Below are 21,952 nucleotides of genomic sequence, written 5' to 3' on the forward strand. Positions count from 1 at the left end.
GACTGCCAAAAAGTCCGACGGCTCATTTCTCCGACTACCCATTCTACAGTGTTAAGGTTAGGTTTAGGGTAAGGTTAAGGGTTAGGGCTACTTAAGTCGGAGAAATGGGAGGTCGGACTAATGGACGCAAAAATAAAGAAATGTATGGTCGGAGAAATGGGTAGTCGGACAGACGTCATGCGCCCAAACTGAGCGTAGCATCGATGCAACGCTTGCACGCGTTTTACAAAACATGAAAACACGTCTGAACCATTTATGATAGAGACAAGCTGTAAACTGCATCTGAATCGTGAGATTCTCCGCTTTCCGAGGGTCCTTGAACTGTGCTTTTGTGACAACAAAGGACGGGGTGCGTGTAATCACGTAGTACGGGAACAGATGCTAAACCGAGCGTAGCATTGATTCAGCGCTTGCACATTTTACAAACCATCAACAAAACATTACAACTTCTGAACTGTTTATGATAGAGACGAGCTGTAAACAGCATGTGAATTGTTAGATTCTCTGCTTTCCGAGGATAATTGAATGGCGTCTCTATGACAACAAGGGACTGTACAGGGTGTGTGTATCACGTGGTAACAGCTGGCCTTTGAACCAGAGACGTTCTATAATGTTTAAACGCAGTTTTCTCAGGTTTTCAATCGAAAGAAGAGAGTGGAAGACCGTAATTCAAACTCAAACTCAATTCAAATGGCCATATCCTGAAAACCATCCACTGTATGTACTTTGACTCGGGTTTCATTTTAAAGCTTCTTTTCTCCTCTCCAGCTGCGTGTGAGTGCTCAGCAGTACCAGGACCTGCTGTCGGAGCGGGCCGTCCAGTTCAGAGCCATCCAGCGCCGCCTGTTGACCCGCTTCAAAGACAAGACGCCGGCACCGCTCCAGAACCTGGACACACTGCTGGACGCCACCTACAGCCAGGTTGGTCACACACACACACACACACACACACACACACACACACACACACACACACACACACACACACACACACACGGTTCATTAAGTGTGCAACTTTGATTTGATTTGATTTGATTTGATTTATTTGGTCCCCATGGGGAAATTCGTCTTCACTGACTGTACGTTACAATGAGGACCACATTGTACATCACAAGACGGATCAATAATTTTAGCAGCTGTGTTTGTGATGCGTGTGAGTTTGAACGCTGCCTTTCTTTGTTTACTCCCGTCGTGTCTTTAACAGCTGGAATACGTAGCAGGATTCATGGTCACAACTCACATTTATCTGGCAGAGAACTGTTTCCATTTTCCAAGAGAAAATCCAATGAGATCGACTGCATTCATTTTTTATCAATATTCATGACATTTAATCAGATTTGACTATTTCCATAAGACGTTTTTAATTTGAAATTGCTTAATCAGAATAAAAAACGTGTGGATGAGGACAGACGTCCCATCAGGTCTGATAAAAACCTCAGGAAGAGGAGTTAGTCCCTCACCTGCTGCTGCTGCTGCTGCTGCTGCTGCTGCTGCTGCAGGAACATGAGAGTTTTTCTTTTGCTTGTGTGACTTTAGGAGGTGAAATTTTACCTCAGAGGGTTAAAGACTTGTGCTGTGTTCCATTAACACACACACACACACACACACACACACACACAGACACACACAGACACACACACACGCACATGCAGAGCGATGACGTGTTAGTGTAGATTTACAGTGTGAGAGTTGTATTCTGCTGATTTATGGACTTCCTCTCCTGAGGTGATTAGCTGTGAGCTCACACCCTGTTGGATACACTACACACACACACACACACACACACACACACACACACACACACACACACACACACTACACACACACACACACACACACACTACACACACACACACACACATTACACACACCACACACGCACACACATATACACACACACGCACACAAACACATTGGGGTCACATTAGTTTAAACAGATAAAACCTGTTGCTGATACACTTGTACCCACACGTCCATGTGTCGCCACTTTGCTGCCTCGCTTTCTGTGTGTGTGTGTGTGTGTGTGTGTGTGTGTGTGTGTGTGTGTGTGTGTGTGTGTGTGTGTGTGTGTGTGTGTGTGTGTGTGTGTGTGTGTGTTTGTGTGTGTGTGTGTGTGTGTGTGTGTGTGTGTGTGTCTGTGTGTGTGAGTCTGTGTGTGTGTGAGACAAAGTGATGGTTCCTTGCCCCTGCTGTTTACTCTAGAGCCCGTCTTGGCGGTCATCAGCTCCAACGTCCATTAGCTTCTCGTTAGCGTTAGCGTAGCGTAGCGTAGCGAGGCGGCCGGCGGTGCGGTGACATCACCATCTCCTTCATTAGCCCGGCTTGGAGCTGTCAGTGCGTCAGCCTGTGATCAGAGCGGCTCCGCAGCCCCGTAGAGAGTATATATGTACCTCCATCTAACGCACATCAACTCCCAGAGTTCAGAGCCGAGGCCGCGGCTTTAATGAGAGAGAATTAATGAGGCCGTTGAAGCTCTTAATGCGCCGCTAATCCAAACAAACAGAGCTCACCTCGGAGCCAGGATAAGCTATCGGGGCGGCCCATCTAAACACGTCTGCTTTAAATGTTAATATGCTTGCTCTGTTTAATGTAAACCGCCTTAACAGCTCAATCAGCAACACTTACCGCCGCCATACTTCATCAGCTGCGTTTCCTCAAGCCGTCGCCGTAAGGATACGCAAGAATAATCTGAGAAATTTAAGTAAATCTGCGTGGACATAAAGTGGGTTACAATCATAAGTCTGGGAAGTGACACCTGCTCAGCTATTTACCTGCATTAAAGGGAAATAGAGGCAAATACAGAGACTGCTTGCTGAAAAACTGCCCCTGAAGGCAATGCGTTTCAGCGGTTTTGCAAGAATTTCCCTCTAAAACAACTCTGTGTGGTAACGTTGTGTTATTATCTCATAGCGTGGTGAATGTGCAGGTCACAACTTGTCCACCAGAGCGTTGTGGAGTTGTTGGATTGTGTATTTGATGAGTTTGATGAGGGAAACCAAGAAATCCTATTAGCCTCCGTAGCGTAGCTCTGAGCAGCTCACGGCTCTGCTCCGCCGTTCTAAAAATAGCTTGTAACGAACCTACTGCTATGACTATAGGGATTATGGGAATGGGCCAATTTGCTATCCCTACTATCCCTTTAAAACAACAGCAAGGCAGTGAAACACTAAAATATACAGAAACGTATCATCTGAAACATACGTAAATAAAACGGGGGATTACCCAGAGAAATGCAATTCTGCTGAAAATCACATTACTTTAGTTTAACATGTAACATGATGAGTTCAATTTAGATCTGGTGTTCAACGCCTCCACAACAACAAGCTCTTCAAGCTTTAATGTGCTTTATTCTCATTGTCTCCTGCAGCACGTATACAGTCAAGAGTGAAGTACTGAAGCAGTGTGAATAGTAATAATAATACTTTATTTGGATAGGGACAGTGCTGATGAACAAGCATACTGTAAATATGCTGGTTTATAACAGAGCTGCTCATTTGCATCTGCAGTCCCTAATAAATAAGTAAAATACAGCTAACAGTACAATACAATAAATAAAATACAGAGACACTGCACAGTCAGGATAAGATAACACACCACAATTATTTACATGATTATGTATGTAAATGTTATTGTGCCAACAACCTGCATGTTTTATTAACCAGGAACAACAGGAACGAGCCAATAATGATTCATTACATTTGCTTTTTTGAATTAAAAGTGACACATGTTGGTAGAACGATGATTTGAAAAGGATGTAGTCATTGTTCTTTCAGAATAAAATCCCAATAGTCGAGGAAAACGACAAATAAATTTAAAAAATCCTTTAGTTTGGAACCAAAATCGTGTAAAATAAGAGTAAGCTGTACAAAATAATATGAATATATAAAGCTTTCTTTACTTTGATTACATTAAACTGGATTTTGAACATCTTCGGTTTACATAAATTTCCCTAGAATTATTCACTTGTGTCTCACTGACATGTTTAGATTCTGTAGTTTTAACCTCGTCTTTCCTCACCAACAGGTTTAACAAACAAATACATACGTGTGTGGTTCTCTTTAGACTATTTCTCTATTTGTTTTAATGAATCACATAAACTACCACCTGAATTCACAAACACAAACTTGAAGCTCTTCGGTAAAGTTACTCAATCGTCCATATTGCAGTTTAATATTGGAGTATTATCATCATATACAACAGTGTTTGATGTCAGTATTCACTATAAACGGATCAAATCACCTGCTCCCTCAGTGTCATCACACATTCCTCCTTATAAAACACCGTACGACCTCGTCTGTCTGCAGTTTGCTTCACACTCTCCATCTCTCTCTCCGTCTGATATGAGACTAATGCTCTCTGCTGTCACTCCTGTCCATCACCCTCCCTCCCTCTCTTCCCGCCATGCAGCGGCTCGCATGCGGGAAGTTTCTGACACACTATACACTCTGTAATGTATACACACCGGCCATAATGGAGGCCATATCGACGGCCGGTCGGAAGAGTGATGAATGCGTCAAATTAATAATTCATGTCAGTGTCGGTGGAGTCAAGCTGCTGAGGCTCAGCAGTTTGTGCCGATGTGATGAGCGCAGGTTTCACGAGGATACTTCACATCGGATTCCAAATAAAACGTTGACGAGGGAATTTATTTTGGACGGATTTAACTTTATTAAAAACATATCATCGTTTAAAGGTCCAATAGTTTTTATTTTTTACTGTGTTTTACTTTATGAAATTGATCTAAAAACCATCTGAGTTTAGTTTTCCATCTCCTCCCTTCAGCTTCTCTCTCTAGAGCTCAAGAAACAACAGGTCGGTGTCAGCCAATCAGAAGAGAGGAGGCGGCTCTGAGCCTCTCTATTGATTGGCTGACTGTTTTCTAATCGATCCAACAAACAATAGAGCAGATTTCAGAATAAAAACCCTCAGAGAAACCAAATCCTGCAAAGTTGTTGGTTGGATGGATGGATGGTGTCATCCAGGTGGTGGTGAGGGGGCGGGGCTTAGTTGTGACATCACAAAGTGACAGGAAGTCCTGACGGCTGGTTTTTAAAGGCTCAGTTTCTGAATACAGGCTGTGTGCATTTCTCTATGGACTGAGGCTTTGATACTTTATAATCACACTACACATATAAAATCTCACTTTTTCTTTATTTTTTCACCTTTTTTATTCTTATATTTCCTTCTATATTATAATATTTCCTTTACTTGAGTTCACACCTTTCTGCACGAGGAGGACATGATGAAGGATGCCATCGCTTCACTTGTCATTTTCCAGCAGGTGAAGCCTCATGACACTGTTTAGAAAGAAGAAGCAGATTTTTTTTTGTTTTTTTTTGTGTAGGACGTTCACTTTGCACCGCTGTTTCATTTTTTTTTTTTTTTTTTGTATCCTTGATTTCAAATGTTTTTATTGTGAAGCAGACAGTATATCACATATACATCCATCTTGGTTTATGCAATGCTTCAATATTTTGTAATATAAGTAACAAAGGTGTCCTACGAATAAGTAAATAAATGAAAAACAATAGATGGGAGAAAAATAAGAAATATACAAAAATAAGTAAATAATACATTTATGAAATAAATAAATAATTGCACCGCTGTTTCAAACCGGCGCAGGAATGTGTGGCCAATCGGGAATGCTGAATGGTGAACCAGGCACCTTTCATTCCAGCCCAGAGGAATGTCTGCTGGGTAAATGTTCTGCATCAATCTTGGGATGATGTCGGAGAAAGGGAGGGAGGGGGATTTCCCCCTCGTTAGCGGTGTGCGTCTCCACATGCAGCAGGCCGACATCGCCGCCGCCGAGCCGTCAGAGATAAGAGGAAGGAGCTCCCTGAGAGAATACTCTGCGGTCGGCCGTGCATTTCTGCAGCAGAGGATAATATTTCCATTGTTCGTGCTGCATTTATGCCTCGATATTTTATTCATGAATTCCTGAGAGCTAGCGAGCCACGTCTCACTTTATACATATGTGTGTGTGTGTGTGTCTGTGTGTGTGTGTGTACGTGTTAGCGCAGGAAACTTTTTCATCTGCCGACCACAGCAGCCGGACGCCAAAAAAAAACAAAAAAGAAAAACACACACACACACCCAGCGTTTGAAGCGCTGGACCGACCCCGACGTGATGGATGAGTTTCAGAATCGAACAGGACTCATGAATGATTGTTTTTTTGTTAACGTGTCGTCTGGTCACTGGTGTCGATTCCCTCCTCCGTCCTCCGTCCTGGTCTCAGGTCTCTCTCCTCCTCCACCTCCTCATCCCTCCCTCCCTCCTCGTCTCTCCTTAAAAAGCCATCAGTCACCACGGCCTCTGTGTTTTACTCTCTCCCCCTCTAACTGGTGTTTGATTAATCTGTGGCAGACAAGACAGAGGTCAGAACGACGCTTGAACGACACATGAAAACGCAGCTTCACACAAAACAATCTTTTTCTTGTTCGTTTTGAAAAAGAAATCTCGATAAACACGTCATCGTTTAAAGGTATTCAGAAAAGAAAATTGATTTTGAGCCCACTGTGGGTCTTAACATTAGTGTAATCACTCATCTATCAGACAATGTAGCCCAAACTTTGTGAAAAATTGTATTTTCAAGTAAATCCGGTAGTTTTTTTGCTCACGATTCATCAGCCAGTGATATTGGATCCGTCATCCGTCAATCAAACGTCTGAGAAAAACGAAGGGTTCGATGGAGGAGACTCGTCCACCACCACCACCACCGACACAAACTCCCCTCCTCCAGATCCCTGCGGTCCATCACGTAGCCTCATTAGCTAAGTTAGCAAGCTATAACGTAGCAAGCCTACCAGCTAACAGTTAGCTTCTCCTTACTCGGGTAAACTCGTGCGGCAACTCGTGGAAACTCGTGGAAGGAGGCGCGACAAACAGGACAAACGGCCATTTCTGAACACCTTTAAAGGGATAGTTCACCCAAAATTGAAATTTCTTAGGGCTGGGAGAAGAGTCCTCCGTTCCTTCTCTGAGTTACAGGGGGTCTCGGCGTAGCAGTGCATGTCCATATAACGGTTGAAAATGGATACCAACTGTCTTGAGTCAGTCTTCAACTGTCTTGAGTCAGTCTTCGTAACAAAAAGACACACCAAAAAACATCCAAATACCTCCATGCTGCTCGTATGTAATGTCCGTCTTGTATTGAAGCCCCGAAATGCGAAACTGTCCCGAAAAAAATTAAATAAGTTTCTATTTCAAGCTTGTTTGTAGCGTAACATGATATAACTGTATTTATAAACTACATACTAATGAGCATTCATGTGCTATAAATGAATAATTCAGTATTTATTAATGCTTAACTAATGCTTAATAGTGAGTACTTATTATGAAGTGTTACCAAATACAGTTTTCGCCCCTCCCCCAAAACGCCGATACCATCTGGACGAAATGCTAAAAAGATTTTTTATTTTTTTTAACGTATGCAGATTCATTAACTCCATATCCGTGTGGACGGCCTCTAAGGGGGGGAGGGGGAAACCCGGGGACTGTCACTCAAAAATGTAAAAACTAAAACTTGTAGAAGAGTGTTTGTGGAAATGAACGGCGGGAAAAAAAAAAGAAGAAAAAGAGGGAGAGGGAGATTTTTCAGTTTCTATAAATATTTTCCCCGGCGCTGTTTCCTCTGGAGGTGAAACGTCCGTCGTTTGTTAGTGTTAGTGTTAGTGTTAGCATTAGCGCTGGGCTAGCGGACGCTGCCTCTGGGGGGTGTAGGTGGTAGAGGAGGAGGAGGAGGAGGAGGAGGAGGAGTTGGGGGGTATAGGAGGTTGAAGCCAAAGCTGCTGCGTCTCCCTGTAATTAGGAGTTCAAACGGTGAGTGACGGGCTGAGTGACGGGCCGTCCAGGGGCCTCGCTGCCTCGCTGCCTCGCCGCCGCCGCCGCCGGGCCCCTAATGGAGGCTTCTGGTCGACAGCAGCTTGATTTATCTGGCCCCAAATGGAGCTCTAAACACGGCTGCACACAGATCCCACTGTGGAGCGCAGGACCACCGCCATTAACAGCAGCCAGCAGCACCGAGTGTGTGTGTGTGTGTGTGTGTGTGTGTGTAAGGAAGTGTGTATTTCAAACGTGTGTATGTTTCATTTGCCCATTTGTGAGTTTTCACATCCATGGCTGCATGGGCATTAATGTGTGTATTCATGTTTCAGTAGATCTGGCTGGCATAAGTTGGTGCACACACATACATGTGCATGCATATCTATATGTACATGTCCACAACTCCTGAACGGAGAGTGTGCGTGTGAAACCTCCTCAAAACTGATGTGTAAAAATCAATTTTCAGCCAGAACAATCTGATCCAGGGACAGTTTGAATTCAATTCAATTCAATTTTATTGTCACTTCCATGAAAACCTCCTTACACATGAGAGTGAGAGGCTGTTCTCCCTACGTCATATTGTTTGCTAGACACATATGGATGGATGGATGGATGGATGGATATGCTACAAGTGCAAAGGGAGCAACCGAGACATAGGTAAAATACTGTGCTACATAATTTGAGTGCAATACATCATTTCAAAATGATATAATACTAATGCAAAAGGGCCAAAACATAATTTGAAAGGAGACACGTTTAGGAAAAGACAATAAAACGAAAAAAAAAGCAGCAACTTCGATAAGGAAAAAAATACAATAAAAATAGATGAAATACAATAGAAATAGAGTGCACCAGTTGTTCCTTGCAGTTTGTTGAAGAGATTTTTTTTTTTTTATAGAAAAAATGAGTCTTGTAAATAAATATTTAATTAAATATTCAATTAATTGATTCAGATTTTGGTTGTGACGTTATATGGACGTTCCCAGATGTGTTTATCCCTGTGTGTGTGTGCAGCTTGTGTAAGTACATGTCCTCCTGTCTCAGTTGAGTGTCGGTCAGTTTTTTGCACATTAACAAGTGTGTGTGTCCATGTGTGAATGGCAGGCTCTTAGCTGCCCTGTGTGTTTGTGTATCAGATTAAAGAGTCGAGAAACTTCCTCTTTCTCTTTTTCTCTCAGTCATTTTCTTCTTCCCAGGAGAGATGTTTCACCCCAGAAACACACACACTGACACACACACACACACACACACACACACACACACACACTCTGACACCCATCACTGCTCTCTCTCTCTCTCTGCTACACACACACACTCCCACACACTCTCTCTCTCCAGGCTGAATGGACACACAGAGGTGGTGGTGGTCTGGTTTGTTTTCCCTCAGACAGTCTGTTTATGTGACTGTCTGTCTTATCAATGAATGGCTGTCTGTCTTTCACACAGCTGACTGACACTCAATGTTCTCCCTGTGTGTGTGTCTGTGTGTGTCTGTGTGTGTGATGGGGGTGGGCTTTCTCCAGGATGTGGGATTTTGTCCTTTTATCTCCACAGACACACACACACACACCAGGTGTTTGCCTGAAGGCAGGTACAGTATGGCTGCCGACCTTATCGAGTGTTTCAGTTCCTTTTCCTCTTTTCCCTCCATGTATCATGTGACTTATTTGATCACACAGAGTTTCTGAGTCCAACAAATAAACTTTTTTTTTTTCATCATTAGTTTATAAAACGACTCACAGATTTGACTGACAGACACCGGAGCTGACAGATAATCATCATCACACAGCTTTAAACAGTCTTTCAGCTCATTGTTTTGGTTTTTCCACTATATCTCAGCTGATCACAGTGAATGAAGCACGTATATAGCTGACATGAACTCAGGTAAACTCTCAGGTAAAGATGTTGGAGCTGAGAAACCACTCACATCCCTCAGTGAGTCAGGATTATAACCAGGCTGCACCGACAGATACGGCTCTTTCAGTCCCAATGCTGTTACTGATACCTGATACCGATCAGATACCGCTGTTGAATTAATAAACTCTACACCTTAACCACATGGAGGACAGTGAAGGCATCAGGCTTGACTTTAACGTAACTGTCCTAACTTTGTAAAATGTTGTTGCTGCTGTAGAAAACGTCACAAACAGAGACTTCATGGATCAGCCTCGTTATCTGACACCCGATCTAGATATTTAGTCAATATCTGAGCTGATATCTGATCTTAACTCTTTCGCAACCACAATTAATTGCTCATCACATCTCGTCAGGTCTGATATCGATGGGCTTTGTGATATATAGGTGAAGCTACATGTGTATGACACGCTACACCGCTCATATCTGTCCTCCTAGCAGCCATGGTCGTCATGCACGTCGGCCAAAGCTATCTCTGATCCTACTCATGTTATAAAATCCACCATGTTTTAATTGTAGTTTAAATCAGTTTTACATATGAGAGGATGACCATATTCACACACAAGGTACTCAAGAGTGTCTATTATCATAATCTGTAAAAACAAAACAAAAAAAAAACATCAAAGGTCGCCAACATTTGGGCATGCAATGACGAGAAAACTTGTCAAAAGTCGTGAAAGAGTTCGGATCGGTGCATCCCAGTGTTGGTCAGTTGGTTAACATGACGTTGTATGTTAGTCTTAGACCAAAACCAGACTTTTAAACATCTCAGTCTGACTGAAATCGCACTAAACCCAACTTCTAAAAGTCAAACTAACAACCACAGATAACACGGTTGTGAGTTTACCGGCCTCTGCACTCTGCCTTTGCTGCACAGTTACCGCTCCTGTGTTTGGACTCAAAAAACTCAAAAGTTGAACAAAATGTGAAACAAAAAGAAGAAACTTGAAGTGAACTTGTCCAAGTTGTCACCACACGGCGTGCTAACCAGTGTGACCTTTAGTAAAAATGTCCGATACTACCGACCTGAAGGGCAGCAGACTCTGATCGATAAAACCAATCACCTCGGAAAAGCAAAAAAGAGCAAAAAAAAGTAATAAAAGTAAATAAAATTGGTTCATTTTGATAACTATAACTCATTGGTTACAGTTAGATTTGATTGGATAAACTTTATTGTCCCATGGGAAATTTGTTTTGGGCTATAAAAACCAAATACAGCTGCACAATAGTTTGTTCTGATTATGGTTGAAAGAAAACAACATCAACTGTTTGTGGTAACACGCGACCTCCTCTGCTGTAACGACGTCTTTGAACAATGAGGTCGATCATGAGGAAACACAAATGTTTTTTTATTCTTCAGTCAGTTTCTTGAATGAGTTTAAACCAAACAGGTTTGATCAGCACATTTCATTGTTTTCATTAAACCACTGAATAAGTTGAACAATCTAATCTCTTAATAACATCATAAATTAAATAGACTTCATGTGTTTGTTTGAAACACTCCGTTCACCTCCAGGTAGCATTAGATCATTACAGGTTCTTTTTATAGTCGTTTTCAGCGTTTCACATTTAGCTCTGTAAAACCTGATTATAGTTGCAGCATCAGATAAACCTCTTCCCGTGATAGAGCTCTGGTCCTCGGCCCAAACCGAATCAGCGCGGCCGCCCCCGCCGACCAAACGGGTCTCGGGCCGAGTCTGGCTCTAATTTCTCCTTCTTTTTTTTTAACTCCCTCGGGCTCGATCGAGGTTCGAGTTTCATTTTATTTATCTTCCCCCAGATTTTAATCAGGTTCGGGCTCATTTAATGCCGCAGCGGTTGCGGGCGAAGGAGCGAAGGAGCGAGAGCGAGAGAGAGAGCGAACACACAATCCACACAGCGGTTCCAGGCGGGTCGGGGTCCAGATTCCTTGGATCCGACTTAAGCCTGCGAGTATGAAATTCACATAAAAAAGAATGAGAGAGAGAGGAGCATCTGTGCTGCTCTGTATCAGACAGACGTGGACGACCTGCCAGAGGATTTCCTCATAGATGTGGTGGTGGAGCTGGAGGAGACTTTATTATTAACATATGGATGTGGTCATGGGGGGGTGGGGGGTGTAGGGTGGGGGGGAGGGGGATCAGAGGGCGAAAGATAGAAGAGATAGACGGATGAAAAAGGGCAACAAAGGCAAGAACGACATGCACGGTTAATACAAAGAAGGAGAGTTTTTGGACGAAATGTGGAAAAGAAGAAATATAAGAGGAAGAAGTAAAAGAATATAAAAGGATGGAAACACAGGTCGGTCGAGAGGGAAAAGTGAGTGACGGCCGTAAAGATCCAAGCACACAGAGGCACAAAGGAAACAGAGATAGATAGATAGATAGATCTGAATCAGACAGAGTCGTAAACAATCTCTTCCTGTTGTCTGATCCACCGCCCGAAGAATCAAAATCAAACAACCAATCTGACTTTTATTGTGTTTTATTTCCTATCGATCGTCTTTCATCTGAGTGATCGCATCTCACATACACAGGACGGACTTCACCCAAACTTTAAAACTCTATTTCTTGTTCGTTTCAGAAAAAGTTTTCCGTGTCATTGACATATGATTGTTTCAAGAAATATCTGCGTCCACACGAATCCACTGAAAACGACTCAAAAGTTGCGGTAGTACGGCTATAACGCTGCCACACATAAACACCAGAAGACCAGAGAAGAATAGGGAACAAAATGTTGACTTGGAGTCGTGTCAGTGCAAATATGACGATCAGTGATGATTTAACAGTAGCAATAGTCGCCCGTTGTTGTTGCTACGTCCATAGACTGTAACGTCTAACAGTGTGGCGTAGGTTACAGGTTAGAGCGGTGGGGGTATGACATGATGGTTTCACAAAAGATCTGTTTAGTCCGGGGCAGCGTTTTGAAAATGTTCCCACTCTGAGACCCGTTTCCAAAAAATACCATTTTCGCCCATTCCAAAAAAAAAAAGGCCGTTTCTGTCTGGATGAAACCGCTGAACCAATAAAAAACCTATGCGGATTAATTGAAACCTATATCCACGTGGACAGGCTCTGAGAGGGAAAAAGGATAAAGAAGGTGGGAGTTGGACGAGAACTTTTTAAAGTGACTACGAGGAGTTGCGGAAAGCGAACCTCCACACACACGGTAAAATTCTTGGACCGGCGCAAGACAGACGAAAGCGAAAACATTTGCCAAGAATGTTTTCATTCATCAAGAACGAAAGTTTGAAGACGATCAGATACCGTTGTAGTTCTGACCATAAACGATGCCAACTAGCGATCCGGCGGCGTTATTCCCATGAGCCGACGGGCAGCGTCCGGGAAACCGAAACGAGGAAATACTGGGCGAGTCGACCACTAAATAATAATATAAGAATAACTATAAAAACAAAACGACATATTTATCTAAAATGGTCCCATTAACAAGTGGGTAACGTAGATTCTTCCACATTAATATGAGACTCTTTTAGAACCAAAAGCGAAGTCCTCGGGGTCTCTTTAAATGTAGGATTTAACATTTTTAAAGGTGAAAAATTATAAAACAACATGAAACAAAGAACAAAAGTGGAGAAAGCAACAGGTAGATGAGCAGAAAACAACCAAAGATGGATGAAAAACCACCGTTCTCATGTAAAGTTTAAAAAAAAAACACGAATGAGGTCATCGGTACGGGACCCCGTCGTGCTGCTGTTCCTCCTAAAATATTCAAAGTGAAGTTTTGACCGGTGAATATTTCCAGAGTAAAGAAGTTTCCCGCCGTGCTCTCCACATCATTTCTCTTTGTGTTCTGTTGCCGGGCACCGAGGAGAGATTTAATAAGTCGTCCATGTTGGAAAGCTGTCACGCTGGGAGGAGATTAAAGCAGCACATATTATGGGACTGGAGGCTTTTTTTTCTTCTTCTTTTTCTTCTTTCTTTTTTCTGTAGCTTTAATTAAACTGTCCTGATTGTTCAGTGCCAACCGTCCACATCTGATCTGACTCCGTCGACCTGAGCATCTCCGCTCGTCTCAAAGGTCAAACTCTTCCTCGTTCCTTCTCTCTCTGTCTGTCTTCGCCACAGACGTTTGGACTGTAACATACAAACAAAACCACCACAGGGAGCTGTTTACACGTCGCGCTCTGCTGTCTGGTCGTGGGAAGCTGTTGTTTTGGCCGCAGAGTAAAATGAAATCAACTCTGCAGCTTTTTTTTTTCATCTTTTTCTTTCTTCGCGGGGACGACGTGTGGAGTTTGATGCCGTCGGTTCAGCCACGTCCACCGCAGAACTGTAAACTCTCAGGCCGGCGGTGACGTAGGGAGTTAAAGAAGATCAGAGAGGAGCGGTGATTGAAAATGTCCATTTGTTGTTCTGCAGCAGTGGGAGGAAAAAATATGGGGAGGTAAAAAAAAAAAACCCACAAAGAAAATCAGTCATTTTGAATAACAGCTTCATAAAACACAGGAGAAATAAGAACAAAAGGAAGAGGAAAGGAAGTGCTGGAGACTTCTTTTTCCTTTGTTCTTGAACATATCTTGACCATCTGTAATAGAATAAACACTAAAGTGAAATACCGTACAGGAAGCAGCGAGGACCAATCATCAGATGGATTTCTAACATGTTGGAAATGGTCGATCGGTTGATGTTCAACTCAGTTTTGTGAAGTCGATTCCCCCGACATCAGAGCTTTTATTTTAACGGGACATCTGAAAATGTTGTGGCATCACGATGCTGGATGAACAATATGGAGGCCAGGATGATGAAGTTATTCAGCGTTTCCTTCTCAAGGCAGCAGCTTCTACCTGCCTTGTTAGCATTGTTTGCTAAACAAACCTTCGCCATTGGCTTTTAAACAAATCTTGGTGGTTTAGAGGTGGAACGTCACAGCTGCAGTTGAGGCCCAGGAAGTGATTTGCCGTTTGGAAAAAGCCATAAAAAATGCTTAAAGGAGACATATTATGGCACTTTTATGCAAATTAAAATAGTTCCCAGGTGTCTTAAAGACATGCTGACATGCTTTGGTCAAAATCCCCCAAGGATCAAACATCACAGCTCTTTTCATCCTCTCAAAACAGCCCTGTTCAGAATGGCTGGTTTCAGTGCCTGTCCCTTTAAATGCAAATAAACCACTGTTTGCCCCGCCCCCAGGTAGGGGTGGGATTATGCAAATTCGAAAACTAGTTACATCATTGTCAGTCAACTGAGGGAACAGCTCATAAAACCACATGGATTTCAACCTCAGGAGCCTGAAAATTACAGATTTTTTTTTGTCAATTCTCACATTTTAGGGGCCAGAAGGCAAAACAAACACCCAAATAAATGTTAAAGAGCCTTCAAAAAGTGATATTTCCATTATATGTCCCCTTTAAAATTTGTCCAGTCTACAGCTGTACCAACCGGGCAAATCAGAAAAAATCCAGAGATGCACATTTTGATTTTTTTTCAGACAGATAACAACTAATAACACCTGTTAACCAATTTCCGATAGGCACCGTCCTTCCGTCTGACCTTCTTTCATGGGGAAAATCACTTTTCCTCAGTGTGTGCGGATCATATGCAATATATTTATCTATTTTTAGATAACACCTGCTGCTTGCAGGCTCACCCAACCTGTTTGTATACTCGCTTTTTTTGCCAATTCCAATCACCGTTCTCTACGTGACTGCAAACCACCTATCGACAGTGCTCAATAGCCACAATTTACTCTATAACAGTGTAACATCGAATTAAACAAGAGGATTTGTAAAGTTTGTACAGTGAAGCATCTTAAAGCTTTTGTCAATGTAGAGATTAAATGAGGAAAAAACAGAGATGACAGGATACAAATGAGAAGAAGTAAAGTTATGATAATATAAAGTAAAGATAAAGATGTGAGATGAATAAAGGAAAACAGGATCAGTCTGAGCGTTGAACAGACAGTAAATGAGTAAAGTAGATTTCACCGCCTGGTTCAAGCTGCAGCAGAGTAAACAGTGTTTTATGAGAGTGTGTGTTATCACACTGCTTGTGTTTCTTTGTGTTTAATATCCGATCCCACCTCAGCTCAGATTAATCACGCTTTGTTCGAAGCAGCAGGACTCAGTCTGAGGGTCTGCAGAGGACACACCTCAAATAATAAGATTACACACACCAGCATACAGTACACACACACACACACACACACACACGCTGGGTCCACATGACGGAGGGAATTTACCACATGCATCTGATGAATAAATTCCTGCCCGTTAAGGAAATACCACGGCAACAACGACCCCTGTGTCCGCGCGGCCGCCGTTGTATTATTCGATTAGCGGTAAACATGAAGGTGGTCATGTGGTCGGCATGTAGGCTACGTATGGGAGCCATACGCACACAAAGGCACAGGGGGGGGGGTTTTGGCAGGACGTGTGCAGCTGTAACAAACTGGAACGATGTACACACACAGATCTGCATTCAGAGCTGCAGCTAATGGATTTTGAGACATATGGTGGAAAATATCTGTGCGTGCGTTTGTGTGTTTACGTCTGTGTGTGTTTGAACCGAGGAGCTGAAGATGAATGTGATGAAGGAGGAAAAAATACAAAAAATGTGCTAAACATCATCAAAATGTCATGAAAACACAACTGGAGTTAATGGGATAGTTCAACATTTTGGCAAATTGGCCCATTGCCATAATCCCTATAGTCATAGCAGTAGGTTTGTTACCTTTAATTGTCGGTGCAAGCTGTTTTTAGAACGGCGGAGCAGAGCCGTGAGCTGCTCAGAGCTACGCTACGGAGGCTCATTATGGGATTTCTTGGTTTCCCTCATCAAACTCATCAAATACACAATCCAACAACTCCAAAACGCTCTGGTAGACAAGTTGTGACCTGCACATTCACCACGCTATGAGATAATAACACAACGTTACCAGACAGAGTTGTTTTAGAGGGAAATGCGTAACCGGAACTACATCCCAGACACCGCTTCTCGGTGGAGTGACTTTAAAAGCGCAAGTATTTGCTTCATGTGTCGTAATGTTACAGAGTTATACGTTATTATCTCATAGCGTGGTGAATGTGCAGGTCACAACTTGTCCACCAGAGCGTTGTGGAGTTGTTGGATTGTGTATTTGATGAGTTTGATGAGGGAAACCAGGAAATCCCATGAGCCTCCGTAGCGTAGCTCTGAGCAGCTCACGGCTCTGCTCCGCCGTTCTAAAAATAGCTTGCACCGACAATTAAAGGTAACGAACCTACTGCTAAGACTATAGGGATTATGGCAATAGGAGAACTTGCCAAAATGTTGAAATATCCCTTTAAGTTCAAGTGCCATGTACAGTGCAATTTGATCTTGAGTGGGCTGGACCAGTAGAATAATGACTTCTAAACTTTCCCCTTTGTTTTAGTGCAAAGAAGCACAAGTACATTATTAAGATGTTTACAGATGGCTACAAAATATTATGAACAACCTGAATTTCTTGAGAAAAACATTTCAATTTCAACAATATGATGGCTCTTACATCTTCTATGTAAATAAAGGCAACAAAAGTCCATAAATATACATATTTTATCTATTTTCTCTCACATACAGTAATGTTCAAGAACTAAAACTCAGTTTTCACCTGTTTATACTCACAAACATGAAACCAGAGTTTTCACCAAATCTCCATTTTGGCCGGAAATGAACAATTCAGTGACTGAAAACGGATGAAAGGTGAAAACACATGAAAAGACATAGTTTTTCTCAGATACACGGCCTCAGTTTCTCTTGTTAGTTTCCCCGTGTTGTGCAGAATAATTCAGAATAATTCAAAAATAAAAACCTCTTCTGAGCGACCAGACGGAGTGAAGGGTGAAATCTGCGGCTTCTCTGAATTTGAATAAATAGAAGAAACGTCCACACACACTGAATTCTTTATATTGTGTGTGTGTGTGTGTGTGTGTGTGTGTGTACATGCTTACATGACTGATGACCTCCCCTAGTTCACTTTCTCTTAAGTCAACACGTCGGTCGCTGCACGTTGTGTGTGTGTGTGTTTGTGTCGTGTGCGTCACAAACAATAGCTGATTTATAAGATCATGCATATTTACTCTGTAATCAGTGTGTGTGTGTGTGTGTGTGTCGGAGAGAGAGAGAGAGTGCGGCGGCCTTGCGACGCCAAGCCGAGGATATTTATCTTGTTTCACTGAATTCCCAGAGTTCCCCTCTCTCTCTCTCCTCCCTCCTTCAAAGGAGACCATTGAGAGAAAAGCAAACAGGCACGGAGGGGGCAACACACACACACACAAACACACACACACACACACACACTCAGGTACACACACACACACACACATGCGGCTGCCAAGGGTGTGTTTGTGGGTACGACTTATTTAGTGTGGTGTTTGGAATTTGTGTGCAAAGTGTGTGTGTGTGTGTAGTTGAATATGAAAGTTTATGTTGTGAATGTGTGTGTGTTTAAGTAAGTTAAGTGTGTGTGTGTGTGTGTGATTGGAGGTCACATGACAAAGGCGCCAGTGTGTTTGATCGGATTAACATTAGCATTAGCGTCGAGCTCATTCACCGGCTTAATTTGGCTTTGTTAGCATTAGCATCGAGCTCATTCACTTTACATTGTCGGCTCATTCACTTTACATTGGCTTTGTGAGTGTTAGCATCGAGCTCATTCACTTTACATTGGCTTTGTTAGCATTAGCATCGAGCTCATTCACTTTACATTGGCTTTGTTAGCCTTAGCATTGAGCTCATTCACTTTACATTGGCTTTGTTAGTGCTAGCATCGAGCTCATTCACTTTACATTGGCTTTGTTAGCATTAGTATCGAGCTCATTCACTTTACATTGGCTTTGTTAGCCTTAGCATCGAGCTCATTCACTTTACATTGGCTTTGTTAGCCTTAGCATCAAGCTCATTCACTTTACATTGGCTTTGTTAGCCTTAGCATCAAGCTCATTCACTTTACATTGGCTTTGTTACCATTAGTATCGAGCTCATTCACTTTACATTGGCTTTGTTAGCATTGGCATCAAGCTCATTCACTTTACATTGGCTTTGTTAGTGCTAGCATCGAGCTCATTCACTTTACATTGGCTTTGTTAGCATTAGCATCGAGCTCATTCACTTTACATTGGCTTTGTTAGCATTAGCATCGAGCTCATTCACTTCTTTACATTGGCTTTGTTAGCGTTTTGTCCGTCGGCTCAGTGAAAAAAAACACTCAGCTCCAAATTAGTGTCGTTTTCACTGGGACCAAAACCAAAACCATCACCTCAGACCTGCTGGCTGCTGGCTCTGGGTGTGTGTTGGTGTGTGTGTTGGTGTGTGTCTGTGTGTGTGTGTGAGATGGCTTCTCAGGTCTCTCTGGTCTGGACTGCATCAAGTGTGCGGTTCAGTGTTGGACTGTAGGGACGCCACATGTGTAGGCTACATGTTGTGTTTGTGTGTGGTGTGTCCGAGGGAATATATAAGTTCTCCCTCCAGTTTTCTTTGTTTTTCAACAGTTTTTTGTTGTTTAGTTGAGGACACACGATCATAAAGAAGAAGTTTAGATGGGTTTAACTCAGTCATGTGGCTTTGTTTGTATATTCTACACAAACTTTATTGATAGATTGACGAGTGATCGACTACAGCGCAGAGGAAATGCCATAAAAATTAAACATAAAGACCATTGAAACACACAAATCTGAGTTGGGAAGCTACAGAACTGAATTCCTGTGCGCCCACAGCATTAGCATCACAAAGACTCTGGAGTTTTTCACTGGTCGGACGATGCCGAATGTGGCTTCGCTTTGATACGACTGGACTTTTTTTGTTATTTGATACAAATACAAAGAGGAAAAGGAGGATTCAGCCTGAGAGCGGCGAAAACACTTTTGATTTTGGTTTGTTATGCGAAAACAACATCTGTTGAATGTAACAAAAAAGGGGGGGCGGGGCTTTATTTCAGTTTATTCCAGCTGCAGTACCAGCTCCCGCCACAATGTGGGGTTTCAATGGCAGAGTGGCGCTGTCCTGTCTGTGTTTTTTATTTACTTACTCCACAGGCAGAAGAAGAAAATGAAATCTGTTTTACAGCTGTACTTTAAAAAAAACCACGGAAAAATGATGAAAGTGATCGCGAGTTCAAACTTAACGAACGTAAATGAAGAAGAAGAAGACTTTAAAATGTTTAATAGGATTTAGCTTGTTGCAAAGATGAAGAGTTGTTATCTTCTGTAATATTTTTAGTTAGCTAGTTAGTAGTTGTTTTATTTCGAATGTGTAAAAGAAAAAGATGAAATGAGGAGAAAAACATGAAAAACAAAAACAAAAGAAACATGAATATGAACAAAACTGTTTGAGTTTCCCCATAAAAACGCAAAATCAGTGACATGACTTGGTTTTCCGTTTCGATTAAATCAAATATTTAGTTACAGATAAAAGTGTGATCAATGGGGAAATACCCAAAAACAACACTGATTGGAAAGTTGAGCTGTTAAAATTCACTTAATCCAAATAAAAATACATACATACAGTCGAGGCCGAGCTCAGAAGGTCAAAAGGCCAGTGACCTCTGAGACAGGTTTTTATTCAAGTCAAGTTTTATTTCTCTGTAAATTTGACAAATTCACAAAAACAAAGCAACAGGCCGAAGAGCAGAGAGGAAAACATAGGAAAGGAAAGAGACAAAGAAGAGAGAGAGAGAGAAACAGGTGGAAAAGAAGCTCCACAGCTGTGCGTGTGTTTGTGTGTGTGTGTGTGTGTGTGTGTGTGTGTGACTGTGTGGTGCTAATTTGTAGTCAGGATCTCTCTCATGTTTTGTCTGCCAAGATTAGACAGCCTTGTTTTGGTCTCTGACCACATGCAGACAATGCAGGATTTATACACAAACCATACACACACACACCACACACCACACACACACACACACACACACACACACACACACACACATACAGAGAGAGTCAGAGAACAACAACCTGACTTTCTCTCTCTCTGTCTCTCTCTCGCTCTCTTTCTTTATGACAGTGTTGAAATGAAAACGCTGCAGCTCGTTTGTTAGTTGTTATTTTTCTGTCGTTTTCTCACCAGTTTGAGGAAAAATTACATTTTTAATTCCACATCCTCCTCTTCTTCAGTCTTTGGTCTTGTCACCGTGAGAAACAACCTGTAGAACCGACCCAATGAACCTGAGGGAACTATTTGCACTTTACTTTGTTTGGGTCAATTTGATCCCATATTTAAGAGTTTAATGTAACTAAAAATAGAAAGCTACAAAATACTAAAGGTAAAGTTTACCTCACATTTCTCAATACATTCAACAACTGATTACTTGGGATAGTTCAACATTTTGGCAAATTGGCCCATTGCCATAATCCCTATAGTCATAGCAGTAGGTTCGTTACCTTTAATTGTCGGTGCAAGCTATTTTTAGAACGGCGGAGCAGAGCCGTGAGCTGCTCAGAGCTACGCTACGGAGGCTAATGGGATTTCTTGGTTTCCCTCATCAAACTCATCAATTCAATCCCATGAGCCTCCGTAGCGTAGCTCTGAGCAACTCTCGGCTCTGCTCCGCCGTTCTAAAAATAGCTTGCACCGACAATTAAAGGTAACGAACCTACTGCTAAAACTATAGGGATTATGGCAATGGGCAAATTTCCCAAAATGTTAAGCTATCCCTTTAACTTGTCACTGTTATTCAGGGAGGGTAAGATTCATCCAACAGAAAGTTACCATGTCAGTATTTTTATTAATCAACAGAATGATAGAAAACAAAGAAAGATACAAAGACGACCATTTTCACTTTGTCACATTTCACATTTTTATGGAACATCTTAAATGTGGATTTATTGTTTTTAGTTTAGTTTAGTTTAGTTTAGTTTTTTTTCCATCAACAGTTTTAAATCTTTGCTAAATAGTTTCTGGAACAACAGGATCACAAAACGTTGCACGACACTTTAGATGAACTCGATGTCGTGTCGTTTCACTTTACTTCACCTCACTCCTCCAACCTGAAATAAAAACTTTAATACTTTAGTGAAGGTTGTTGGATGTGTGTGTGTGTGTGCGACGCAGCACTGCAGGCTAAAGCCCAACAACAACTCAGGGTGAGCTGGTTTAGCGGCGCCTCCACCGCCCTGAGCAGCCGAGAGGAGACGTGTGAGGAAACACGACCAACGTGGAGAATCTTCACAAACAATAAAAAAAAAAATTTAAAAAAAGAAACCATGATTTATGATTATTGATTTATGATTATTTGTGATGTGTGATAATATCAGTTATTGGTCTT

The 21,952-nt window shown here is 42.1% G+C and overlaps 1 protein-coding gene across 1 annotated transcript in view; it reads left to right on the plus strand.

The window, feature by feature from the left end:
* The window catches only part of bbs9 (Bardet-Biedl syndrome 9), a gene marked incomplete at both ends in the record, with an annotated part of 251,222 nt that overhangs the window by 89,766 nt on the left and 139,504 nt on the right, over positions 1–21,952 (plus strand). Inside the window, one exon of the mRNA XM_083990340.1 lies at positions 769–921. Within this exon, the coding sequence (XP_083846466.1) occupies positions 769–921 (153 nt within the window). The remainder of the gene's footprint in view (positions 1–768; positions 922–21,952) is intronic.

This window comes from Trachurus trachurus, assembly GCF_905171665.1.
Source record: "Trachurus trachurus genome assembly, chromosome: 16".
NCBI classification, from domain to species: Eukaryota; Metazoa; Chordata; class Actinopteri; order Carangiformes; family Carangidae; genus Trachurus; species Trachurus trachurus.